Here is a 13,181-nt window from a genome sequence, read left to right as displayed (position 1 = left end):
CTTGACGGAGAGTGAAACTCTGAAGCGCTCAGTCATACTTATACTTAATAGCCTCCAACTCGCACACTGGCGAGTAAAATCAGAACATTTATTAGCCAATGGCTAATATTAGACATCATTTAGTCGCCCAGAGTAAGATTTAGTCGCATATGCGAGTGAGTTACTCGCAATGTAGAGGGTTGACTCGGTGCGGAAACGATCTCTGCACTGCTGCAGACGCATCGCTCCTGAACGCACTGCCGAACTGCAACCGTGTGCAGTGTGAATGCTTTAATCCATTAACATGAGCGCGGAAAAAATACGCACCGCATATAATGTGAACTTGGCATTATGTGTGTGCGCTGCAAGTGTGCATGAGCGTGCGTGCACGGTCTCCAGGAGAGCGCGCGAGCACTGAATGATTAAACACTGGCAAGAATTAAAAAGTAATGCAATTTATAAATTTTAGTGACGATGTGACACTGCCTTGATTGTGCTGTGGCAACTGTGCAGCGTGCAGCTCGCTTATAGACAGACGCGATGTGTGGTTATTTGAAGCCATTTGTGTATTTTGAGCGAGAGAGAGAGCTCACGCTGTTTGTGAAATTTCGTCTCACACAAGGTTTTTAAATTACTTTGTAAGTTATTTAATGAAGAAATATCAGGTGAGTACCTCACCTTCAGCATTATAATTATTTCACCCACGCCGGACAGAAACCGAGACGGTGCCGCTGCATGTCGTGCCAAACCTCTCACGGCAGCGTCATCAGCTTGAGATCGGCCTTTTTAGAGACCGCCGATCAAACATCCCAACGTGATTATCGGCCGATAGTGATCGGTAGCCGATCAATCAGAGCACCCCTAGTATTTAGTATGATCTCGTTGTGTTGAAGTCCGAATAAATGGTGCATTTGTTAAGTTTTATTCCAGCTCAGTAAATAGAGCTCACACCATTCAGCGGTGACTTAGCAAATGGTCAGTAAAGTTAGAGAGCCGTGAAGTGAAGAGTTAACGCAGTGAGGGTCAGTTATATTGACTTTTTTTGAGCTAGATGCTCTGTTCTGCTCCGTTCTGGCCCGTATCATATGCTATTTCATTCAGTTTTTCTCTTCTGCATCTAAAGTTTTTCTTTTCTTTTTTTTTTTTGTTCTCCTACTTAGGGCCCACTTCCCTTGAGAGATGACAATGGAATTGTTCTGCTGGGGGAGAGAGCTGCTAAATGTCGGGCCTACGCCAAGGCCCTGCACTACAAGGAACTTGAGTTTCAAAAGGGCCCTTCACCACTCATTTTAGAATCCCTCATCAGGTAGGAATCAAAACATTTCTTAAGTCTGAGGGAGCCATGCAGATATATTTTGGAGAAAAATACACTGTCGTTCAAAAGTTTGGGTTCAGTAAGATTTGTAATGTCTCTTCTGCTCATCAAGGCTGATCAGAAATACAGAAAAAATAGTTATATTGTGAAATATTATTACAATTTAAAACAATGGTTTTCTATTTTAATATACTTTAAAATATATTTTATTCCTGTGATCAAAGCTGAATTTTCAGCATCATTACTCCAGTGTCACATGATCCTTCAGAAATCATTCTATTATACTGATTTATTATCAATATTGGAAACAGTTTTGCTGCTTACTGTTTTTTGGAATCTGTGATACATTTTTTCAGGATTCTTTGATGAATAAAAAGCTAAAATGAACAGCATTTGTTCAAAATAGAAATATTTTGTAACAATATACACTACTGTTCAAAAGTTTGTGGTCAGTATTTATTCTTTTTTTTTTTGAAAGAAATTAATGCTTTTATTCAGCAAGGATGTGTTAAATTTATAAAAAGTGTTAATAACGACTTATATTGTTATTTAAAAAATTTTTTTTTAAATTAATACTGTTCTTTTTAACTTTATTTATCAAATAATCCTGAAAAAACTATCACAGGGTCCAAAAAAAATATTAAGCAGCACAACTGTTTCCAACATTGATAATAAATCAGCATATTAGAATGATTTCTGAAGGATCATGTGGCACTGAAGACAGCAGTAATAGCTGATTAAAATTCAGCTTTGCATTGCAGAAATAAATTATATTTTAAAGCATATTAAAATAGAAAACCATTGATTAAATGGTAAAAATATTTTACAATATTACTGTTTTTTCTGTATTTTTGGTCAAATGAATGCAGCCATGATGAACATAAGAGACTTCTATAAAACATTAAAAATCTTACTGATTCCAAACTTTTGAACAGCAGTGTATGCCATATGGCTCATTTATATAAAGGTATACTTTAGACATGACAAGAAACAACCATCAATAGGGGTTTGGTCTCCAAAGCTAGACTTTCTCTTCAAATTCAGCAAAAACATAATTATGCACTCAGTTTTCATTTTTTAACCACACACACCTACAAATGTCCCCTTACACTGTTTATAAGTATGCGCTCAAATGTTTTAAAAATTTAATCACCAAACCGTGTCTCAAGTTTCCTCCAATGTTCCTGCATTGATTGCTTGTTTTGGGACGACTTCAGGTTTCATTTTAAATGTGGTCTGTGAATTACTGGAAGGTGCTTTGGGAGTTGAGTTTCCCCTTGATTCCTCCATAACGGTGTAGGTGTAATGTCCTTCACAGAGACATTAACTAGTGTGGTCTGTTGAAAGTATAAATAAAACATTTTTTATCTGATGTAGTATTTCAAGAATAAAAGTAAGTGATGATGTCCAAAAACAATAAAAGATGCTAAGTGATGCATCTTTTATTGATTTGCCTGATTAGCACAGTTTTCCTTGATGTTTTAGTCTGGGCAGGACATATCAAAGATTTAAAAAAAGCCAATAATATTTCCTTTTTTTTTTCATAGCCTGGCAAATGTGCATTTGACAGCTATATTAAAAGCTAATTCCAATAGATCTCCCCTATAGATTTAATATGAAGCACATTGATAAATTTAGCAAGGGTAATGATGTGTAGTTTGAAAAGTGTGTAATTTATGGTGGTGCATCCTCCTCGTCTGCTCTTCTGTTTATAATGTCAAGACTGGTGAACCGTGAACCGTCTTTAAAAATTAAAATTTCAGAAATGAAAATTCTCTTATTTACTCACACTCAAGCCGTCCCAGAGGCATATGACTTTCTTTCTTCTGATAAACACAAACAGAGATTTTTAGAATAATAATCCATCTCTGTGAGTTCACATAATGCAAGTGGATTGCATGACACAAAACTAGACTTCATTTGCCTTGGAGTCATTGTTTGGTCCCAACCTACTCTACAAAACTAGAACAACATGTTTTTTTTTTTAATGGAGTAGCATATAGCTAGATATTTTTGACTTAGAAAAAAGTAAGATTTCCTTAATCTTAATCTTCATTTTCATTTAATTCTGAGCTTATCCTAGTGTTTTAGTGACATCTGCTCTCATCATTTTTTCCATCCACCTGTTTATTTTACACTGCAAACTTACAGAGTCCTAGATCTTTTTTTTTTTTCTCTCCAGCCTTTTCATTTGACTCTTTCCTCTTTTAATCTATTCTGTATCTGGCTCGGCCCTCCCATGGAGCTGTTTTTAATTTCAGAGGACTTGAGGAGTGCTTAAAGTAAGATCATTTTAATGCATCCCAGCTGCCTCCACACACTTCAGTCTTAGCAGAGGCCTTAGTTAGATCTGCATTTGTTTTTCTACTTTAATTTTGGAAAAATTAGGGTTGATTGGTGGTTAAAGAGATCTTTTCAGTCTAATGGTATGCAGTGTCTCAGGTCACATTCCTCGCTTTCTTGAGATCATTTTAGAGCAGTGACTTTAATTTGCTTGATTGAGCGAAGATCTCTTTGGGAAGTTTTGATTACTCCAAAACATAAACAGTATTTGAAATTATTACTGAAAAGGCATCTGTTAATTTAGTTAGAAAAGGTACCAATTGATGTCTTTGCATTATCTACAAATGTAAACTCTCAGTACATTTCAGAATGGAATCAGTCATTATCAGATGTCTCGTCAGGAAGCTTGTGATTGTGACCAAGACACTTCTCGTCTAACCCTTACCGTATGCATCTACGGTATGAATCTTCCCCTCCCGCAGACGGCACACCCAAGACTCACTCACTGCCTGATTTGTATTGTACAGAGGAATGGTTAGAGAAATTGCTGGTTCATGGTCAGAAATAGTCGTCTTCTTTACAATCCTTATTACAACTTTTTGAAGAATGACTATGTCAGACAGCACCTAGGTGTTCATTACATGGCTCTGTGCTATTCCAGTGTTATGAAAGTGCACATTTATGTTGTCAGAGGGGCACGTTTTTTATGTTAAATTGTTGTCTCCTGATTGACGAACATTTGTTGGTGATATTTATTGTTTAGTGGTCCAGGTAGATTCAATATTGTTTTAATATTGTTTCTGTGGCTGCTATTTAGAATGTGCATTTTGGCGTATGCCAGTGTTTGTCTGTGTTTGTTACTGAGTGTGGTCCACATTTGTCTAAATAGTGCATCTCTGAATTAGTGATCGACCGATATTGATTTTTTATTACCGATACCAATTATTTGCATGTTTATGTGCCCAATAACCGATATGCAGAACCGATATTTATTTACTGTCATAAAGTAAATAAATGAATGAGTGAAGTAAGAACATACTTCACTTTGGTTTTTCCTCTTTTCAGTCATCTTTTTAAAAAATTTTTAAGTGTTGAAAATTAGCAGTCTTTCATGTTAAATTTAATCTATACAACAGAGAGAGAATTAAATTCAGCACTTTTATTTCCAACATGCGCTCATTCATGGCTGTATTATTTAACTCATGCAAAGTTACGTCTTTATTGGTAGAGGATCTTGACGGATTATCTACGTGACTCCGACTTCACGAGACTAACGATGAGCATAGACAACAGAGAGAATTCAATTCAGCGCTTTTATCTCCAACATGCGCTCATTCATGGCTGTATTATTTAACTCATGCAAAGTTACGTCTTTATTGGTAGAGGATCTTGACGGATTATCTACGTGACTCCGACTTCACGAGACTAACGATGAGCATAGACAACAGAGAGAATTCAATTCAGCGCTTTTATCTCCAACATGCGCTCATTCATGGCTGCATATTTAATTCAGGCAAAGTTACGTCTTTTTTGGGACAGAACTTGACGGATTATTTTACATGACTCCGTGAGTTGGTCTCTATTTCTTAGAGCCAAGCTGCATAAACTACATATCAGGCATTTATGTAATGTTATGTTAAATAAAGTTTACTAACTACAGCAAATCAAGTACCTTAATCAAATCAAATCATGCAGTCACACTGCACCATGCAGTTGTTGTTGTCTCGTCTCCCCTCAGACGCGCAATGGCGATCCTGCGCGCAATTCTCAAAACACCCACAAGATGGCGGCGTTTATCGGCGAATCCGGTATTACAAAACCGATATCCGATTATGATAAAATGCTTAAATATCGGGAAAAATATCGGTAAATCGATATATCGGTCGATCTCTACTCTGAATTAGTAATAAGCTGTTTTCTCATGGAACTTCAGCTAAACTTTGGAGACTGAGCCAGTTCTCGGGCCTGGTACTGATTGTGTTCTGTTTCTTGGGTCCTTTTGTATTGTTTTTGTTTGTGATTTATCATAATAATAATCTTTTGTGTGATAAAGAACAAAGAAACTAAGAAATGCTGAGAAAGTTAGGAAAAAGATCTGATTTGTTTGTTTTCCGTGACTTGTGATGAGACTTGATTTTTTATTTTTTTTGTCAGATGATAAATATGTGATTGAAGTAGAATAAGGTAGGGCGTAGTCTTTTGAAATTTTTTCTGGGTTGTCCTTCATAAATATACCTGCAAGATTAAGAAATTCCTCATTAAGGGTCTGCAATGAAGTGAAGGTAAATAAATTATGACAATTTTCATTAAAACAACTGCTTGATATAGTGCTCAAGTGAATAGAGTGGCCGTTCTTGAAGGTCAAGACAAGTACTTCTAGTACTCCTAGTTGGAAGCAATTTCAATGTAATTTCATAATGTTGTGTGTATTTTGTGTTTTTTCAAGTTTTACTCCCATGGTTGTGACTACCTTCTTATTCGTTTTGTACCAAAGCAGACACACATCATTTAGGTAAAGCAAAAAGGGTTTTTTAAATATACAATTTATTAATCATCCAATATTTTACTTTTTACACAGTTCATTTTACTGTACCAGTGAATTTACTATAATGTCTCTGAACTGTCAAATTGTTTGTGATTGTACATTGAGCATTTTGTGTGAATGGCTTACATTAGCTTGTTGTTTAGTCTTGTTGCTTTCAATGATCACGTGCATAAAATCCTCTAGAAAAAGCTAAAGAAAATAAAATATTTAAGAGATAAATACCATGTATAAAATGCTATTTACAATCATACATCGTTTCATCACATATTCAGTCCTAACATTCTGTTATACAAATGCATTCCCCCTGAAAAAGTTTGCCCAGTTTAAGCTGTAGATTATGTGTGGATCCATTGATGCCAAGGTTTGATGGTGAGCAGGAACATAAATTTAGCTTTGACAAGTCTTTATGGTACAAAGCTCTGTGGTCGGATCTTCATCTCCACGCGTTTCAGTGAGTAGTTTGGTCCGTGCCATCCGTACCAAGAGATGCCGTCTGAATTCTTGGTATGTGACCCATAGCGGTGAAACACACCATTTAGATTTGAGTCAGTGCAGCAGTTGTACCAGTATCCACCTGTGAAAGAAACCCAGTAAGGTTAAGTTACAAAGTTCGTTCCCACAGCAGAATATTGTGTGGTGGGTGTTTGTTTTTACCTTGGCGAAGTTGTGCGCAATTGTCCACACACTTGTCATTGTCTTTGTCTTTAGTGCTGAAGTTGGTATTATTGTGGTAACGTAGAGAGTCGCCAGCGTTTCCGCTGTAATTGGCGATGAAGAGCTTGTAACTGTTCATCTCATTGTTCACTGTAAAGAAGCCATATTCAGCGTAGCGTGTCTCACCCTCCCAGTCCTACCAGAATACAAAAAAATACCAAAAACATACAGATTGGGTCATATAAGAAAACTTGCGTTAAGCGATGTTGACTTTAAATATTCAGGGATTAATATTCCTTAATGAGTATCACACAGGATGAAGCTTTTCTTTGTCTAATTCCACATTGGTTTCAGTTATGCGCATACTTGCCTCCATCTCTATTCTTAGCACTGTGGGCTGTCTAGTCAGACGAAAGATGTTTTCGTTGCCGAGCCAGAAGTCACCACGAATTGCACCAAAACCATTCTTGTACTGCTTCCAGTTGCGGTTGAAGCTTGTCAAACCAACCTTGCGTCTTTGAATGACGGTCCAGCCACCACCATTTTTCTCCATGTCGCAAAATACCTGAAGAGACCAAAAACATGGGCATTCATTGCAAATCTTCTTTCAAAATGAAGACCATGCTTGTATGAAGACTAAGGTTTAGACTTACATTTAGTTCAGGTGTTCCAAGGAAGTCATCTTTTGGTAGTTTATACTCTCCAGAAATTTTGTAGTTCTTGTGGTATAGGGATGCACAATCATTGATCGCATCTAAGGGAGAGATAATTCTTGGTTTAGGGTTTCAAAAGCCAGGTGCCAAGGGATTTCAACCTAATGGGATCCACCAACAGAAGAAACTTCAGTGTGCACTCCTGCTGACTTTAAGCTATGTTTGTCTGTGCAACTAGCACTTTCCTAACAAAGCCTCACTGTTTGCATGGTTGGAAGTGGGAAAAAGGAAACACAGCTTGACAAATGAATAATTGGGTATTAAACTACAGCTTTTGTAACATGCTTCGTTTAACATCTCTTTCTGCTTTGAGAGATTAATAGTCCAGTAGTTTTGGGGGGGGAAATGCTCCCATCATTCTTGTGGGTTCAGAGTAAGAATCACAAATTAACTGCTGTGACTTGGCTACTGTTGTAAAGCCAGACATTCCTGCACATGTTAGCCTGTATTATTACCTACTGATTACCTCTAACTGCTGCCCAGACATTTCAAAGCTCCTTGGGTACAACTATGTTAATGGTTCCCTAAATTAAAACGTGTGCGTTGAAGGATTCCATGTGCGTGCATTAAAGCATTCTGTTCGGATGAAACTAAACAACCCTTTGTTTTTATTTTCCTCTCTAATTGTCTTGTCACATGTTACAGTACGATACACTTTGCTGTAAACTTTCTCAAATCTCACTCGCTTACTGGATAGTGTACTATGATAAAAAAAAGATATCTTCCATTACAAGGTAGAGGTCTGTTCCTCCATATCAAGTCAGGAGATTGGACATGCAGTTTCGCAGGAAATGCTGCGACAGATTGAATTTAGAAATAACCCAGGGAAAATAATGTAAATTTTTGTAAATAATGCCTAAGAAAATAATGCCTTTTTGTAAATAATTCCTCTGTGGTATGTCAACAGCCAGCATATGTGACCTGTGACCCTGCTGAGTGTGGAAAGTAGACTAACACATGGTGCGTGCTTGAAAATAAGCTTTCAAGCACATGTTGAGTTGTGTGTCAAGACTCACCTGAAGTGCTCTGCTGTGGAGCAGATTGGGCAGCCTGCAGCTGCATGATTTCGATCCGATTGTAGATTTCTGAATATTTGCTCTCGGCCTCTGTGACTCGGGCCTCTTGTTGCTGGTTAAGCTTTTCCAGCTCCATCATCTGCCGCACGACCTTCATAAGATCAGACTCTTGCTTCTTGCTAATTTCTTCCAACATGCTGCTCAGATTGGCCACCTGAACCTTCAGGGAGCGCACCTCATCACAGCATTGTGCTGGTTTTGCTGGTTTTGGTGTTGCCAAGTTCTTCTTGAAGGAACTCTGAGCCATCGCGTGACCAAGGACTAGCAGCAAAAGAGTCAAGGATGTAGCTGTCATCTTCACGATTTTTGTTATTATGTGCGGAGAAAGTTTGAGTGGTCTGTCTTTTGTGGAAGACGCTGATCGATCCTGGCTGTGTTGTTCTCTCAAATACTTGTCAGATGTCAGGGCACGAGAAAAATGTAGGAAGAACTCTTTAGAATAAAGTTTAGAACTGTAGAATATTCTCCGGCCAGGTTTCTCTTCTCTGCTTTTCAGAATCAGATGTCTGCTCACACAGAGGGCCTGCAGCGGATGCAGCTTAAATATCTTTTCATGTGTGCTGTGCCCTCCCCTTTTGCTCAGGCCCACAGTCATTGATCCCCCCACCACCTACCACCACTAAGCCCTCCCCACCCTTTCCCCCTGGCGAAATGTTTTTCCTCCGCCTCTTGTCTGGTCCCACCCGTCAACACGTGTGCCATGCACAGTCATTTTATTTGTTAAGGGCTTTTGACAATACACATTGTTTCAAAGGAGCTTTACAGACAATGATGTTAATGTTTATAATATATTAAAATCTTCTTGCTTTATTGAGATTTCAATGTAATGAACTACATTACTACTTTATATCAGAAACCCCTTATCATAAAGTCAATAACACAGTTAATTAATTATGAGTTGACTGACTGATTGATTAATTGGTTAATTAAATGACTGTGCTTTTAAATCGTCATGGAACACTTGTAATCTTTGACTGGCCACAAGCCCTCCCCACCCTTTCCCCCTGGCGAAATGTTTTTCCTCCGCCTCTTGTCTGGTCCCACCCGTCAACACGTGTGCCATGCACCTCACAATATTTCCATTTTGCACAAGCGGAATCTGTTTGTAAACAGAAGATTGCATGAAGACACTTTGTTCTGTGAAGGTGATACATTGTCTGATGTTCTGATCTTTTCTTTTAAAGAAAAGTGATCTTCCATGTGACATCCTCTTATTGAAGAGAAAAACTTGTGAGAGGAAGCTGTGGTTTCTACCATTCTTTTAATTTCTCAGAACCGGCTTGTAATTATTGGAGTCAGTGCTAGTTAAACTATGTGAAATGCTTCTAGCTTTTAATCTACCTATTAAAGGAGTGGTTCTCAAACATTTTTCAGGTGGTAGACCACTGAAATTTGGACCACTTAATTCCCCAAATTACATCTTTTCATCAATCCTGTCTTGAGCCACGAGTCATAATTTTATTTATATCATTTCATATCATTTAGTTATATAATTTCATATACATAATTTGATTTAATAATAACCCAATTTGAAGCAAAAACAGAATGTTCTGTTCTGACTAGCTTTGTGAAATTATACTACATGCCTGAATGAAGCAAACAGCAGATGCTCTGAATGAGACGCAGATTCACTCTCTGACAGCAGGAGGCGCTCATGGAACACCAGATACAGCGTTTCCTTGGTTACCGCTGTAAATAAAGCAGCACTGCGCTGAAACACTGCTTTAATATGAACTATACAGTGACGAGATGAAAAGAAAATACCACATAAACTTTTCTGAAGACAGTCAGTTCCCCTCAGAAAACACATTCATATAAACCCCCAAATCAATATTGAGGATTTTCTTCCAATAGTTCGTGCATCATGAACAGTGAGTGATCTGCCTGCTACAGTATTTTTCTCAGTGCGTCCGTCTTCAGCGTCTCTGGCCTGTGTTAACGGGCGTTTACAGACTTCATATTTTCACATAAATGACATTTTGGAAAACGATTGCATTGCAACTAGGGATGTGCGGGTCTAGTCGACTAAACGGTACAGCTCCTACTAGTCGACACTGAATACAATATGTGGGTGTCAGCCTAAAGTAATTTTGTGCTGCACTGAAGTGATTGATAGATTCAGTGGTTATAAAGGAAGCTCTCTTTGTTGGCTTTATATATAATCCTATTCTGAGTTTGAATGATGTGAATAAAATGCTGCTAGCTACAGTTTCTGGACTGACAGACTTGTTCAAATAAATTTGAAACTGTGATGATTGACAGTGACAAAGACGGGGAAAAAAATTCTATACTGTTTGTCAAAATAGATCTGTGCACTTACCCTTGGAGTGTAAATGCAGACTAATAGACCTGCCACTTGTTTATGTAATATATAATGTGTTCTTCATTTTATTGATAATTAATCCTTAAGACCTTGATTAGGCTGTTCATGTGTGTTTAATTGCTTTTGGAGCTAAAAGTTGAGAAATCCTTTGCTAAATTTATTTTAAAGTTATTTACTTAAAATTTGTATTATCAATAATAATAACAGTCTAAAAGTTGTAATTAAAGCAGCCTTTAGTCTGTTGGGATTTGTCTCTACTAACTTTTCACATCTAGACTTACTGTACTCCATGCTTTACTGTAGGAGTGCTGTTATTTGGATGGTGAGCTGTACTGGGTTTCCGCCAGACATATCGTTTGGTGTTGAGGCCAAATAATTCAGTTTTAGTCTAATTTGCCTCAAAATCTTCAAGGTGTGTTTTGGCAAAGCTCAGTCTGACTGCATGTGGCTTTTTTCTTGCAACCCTTCACATTTGTGGAGAATTTGTGATATTGTTGTCGCATGCACACAATGACCACTCTGTCATAAATTCCTGCAGCTGCTTCAGAGTTGCTGTAGCTCTCGGTCGCCTCTCTGACCAGTTTCCTCCTGCTCTTTCATCTAATTTGGAGCAACGTCCTGATCCAGGGAGGGTCTGTGTGGTACCCAATACCTTCCACTTCTTAATAATAAACTTCACTGTGCTTCTAGGCATTGATAAAGCCTTTGAATTTTTTATTTGTTTTTGTATCCATCTCCTGACTTGTGCCTGTCCACACCTTTATCCCGGAGATCAGCTTTTCCGCCCTGTTTTCACTCAAAACGAAACTACTCTGCTTGCTGTGCGCACGTGAGACTGTGCTTTATGCTGGACAGTATTTATTTATCGCGAGTTGCTCAAATCACGGTAATTTAATACGGTTTAATGATAATTAAAAGATGAAACCGTAATACTAACCGTGGGGAATTTTTATCATGATTTATGGTCAAACCGGTAATCGTTACATCCCTAATATATATATATATATATATATATATTAAATATTATATATATTTAATATTATTAAATAATTCCAACTGTTTTTGCTGTGGTACCAAAAGCCATGAAAATTTACTGGTATTAGTGCCGACTACTGAAATGTTGGTATCATGACAACACTAATGACAGGTTTATATTCCCTCTTATTCAGACAACAAAAGAAAACAGATGTCAGGGAGCTGACAAAAAAAAACACTTATAGCCAAGACACACTCTTGTAACAGTAATGATACTCTTAAGAGGGTGTTAGGAAGCTGTTTACAATGTCATACTGCTGTGTGAGTCTGCAAGTGTCTGGAAAAAGAGTCAAATGAAGGGTCTTTGCATGCCTTTTTTTTTTTTTTTTTTTACACATTGTTCTTCTTTACCCTTGTTTTACCAGTCTTATACTGATTAATATTTACACATCTATGCAATGTGTGTACATTGCAGTGTTTTAAGATTCATTGGAATTTGCATACTAGTGCACGTTTTTTAAAGAATAATACAGATTTGTTTCTGAATATATTTTATTGCAGAATATACATTATTCGGGAATGTGCTCCACAACTCAAAGGTGCTATTAGTACAGCTGAAGTCAATGAGGATGTTGTCTGATTGCCATCAGCCACAGCCAGGTGTCCAGATGTTTCTCAGCAGCTTTGGGAGTTTCAGACTGTCGCGAGACCCCATGTGTCTGCTAATTAACGTTCTTTAGTTAAGCTGAAATGTGTTCAGGTTGATGAGAAGCATTTTCATCCTAAAGTCCTAAAGCTTTCAGACTGTCTGCCTCTGAAGTGCACAAGGTTTCTTTTTACAGAACCTGTTGCTAAAGCACTTCTAATTGTTTGGCTAAAACTGTTCTTCAAGCAAACAAAACTTACTTTACTCATCTGTGAGTATTTGACCATGAAATGAATCAAGATTATTATCTTCACATCCTCCGCCAGACATGCTCTGGCTGACCCTCAGCATTTCACTGTCATGTGTGTTTGTATACTGACCCGAAGAGTGAGGATTGTGCCAGTTCTCAGTTGTCTAAATTTTCTGTCGAAACCATTGATTATGGGGGGCTGCTTATTATTTATTATTATTATATATATATTTTTTGTTTATCTTTCCAATTTTCAATAAACTCTCAAATTAATTAAAATTTAAAAATTAAGATTCTGTTTACACCTAGTAATGAAATCCGCTGTGGGTGATCCAGTCACAAGTGGCTATATACAGTGGGTACGGAAAGTATTCAGACCCCCTTAAATTTTTCACTCTTTGTTATATTGCAGCCATTTGCTA

The 13,181-nt window shown here is 37.5% G+C and overlaps 2 protein-coding genes across 2 annotated transcripts in view; one reads left to right on the top strand and one right to left on the bottom strand.

Annotated features, from left to right (window-relative positions):
- LOC107679101 (serine/threonine-protein kinase mTOR-like) overlaps positions 1-13,181 on the top strand; it is a gene marked incomplete at its 5' end in the record, with an annotated part of 149,964 nt that overhangs the window by 41,722 nt on the left and 95,061 nt on the right. The window contains one exon of the mRNA XM_016474555.1: positions 1,140-1,285. Coding sequence (XP_016330041.1) covers positions 1,140-1,285 — 146 coding nt within the window. The remainder of the gene's footprint in view (positions 1-1,139; positions 1,286-13,181) is intronic.
- LOC107679102 (angiopoietin-related protein 7-like) lies at positions 6,108-9,094 on the bottom strand. The gene is made up of 5 exons (XM_016474556.1): positions 8,506-9,094; positions 7,430-7,530; positions 7,147-7,341; positions 6,777-6,972; positions 6,108-6,696 (listed from the first exon to the last, which is right to left on the bottom strand). Exons 1-5 carry the CDS (start codon positions 8,858-8,860, stop codon positions 6,527-6,529), a joined length of 1,017 nt encoding a protein of 338 aa, XP_016330042.1. The 5' UTR covers positions 8,861-9,094; the 3' UTR covers positions 6,108-6,526.

The sequence above is a fragment of the Sinocyclocheilus anshuiensis genome, unplaced genomic scaffold, assembly GCF_001515605.1.
Source record: "Sinocyclocheilus anshuiensis isolate Anshui unplaced genomic scaffold, SAMN03320099.WGS_v1.1 scaffold3529, whole genome shotgun sequence".
In the NCBI taxonomy this organism is placed as follows: domain Eukaryota; kingdom Metazoa; phylum Chordata; class Actinopteri; order Cypriniformes; family Cyprinidae; genus Sinocyclocheilus; species Sinocyclocheilus anshuiensis.
Note: the sequence above shows the minus strand (reverse complement) of the source record. Positions and strands in the feature narration are given on the sequence as shown.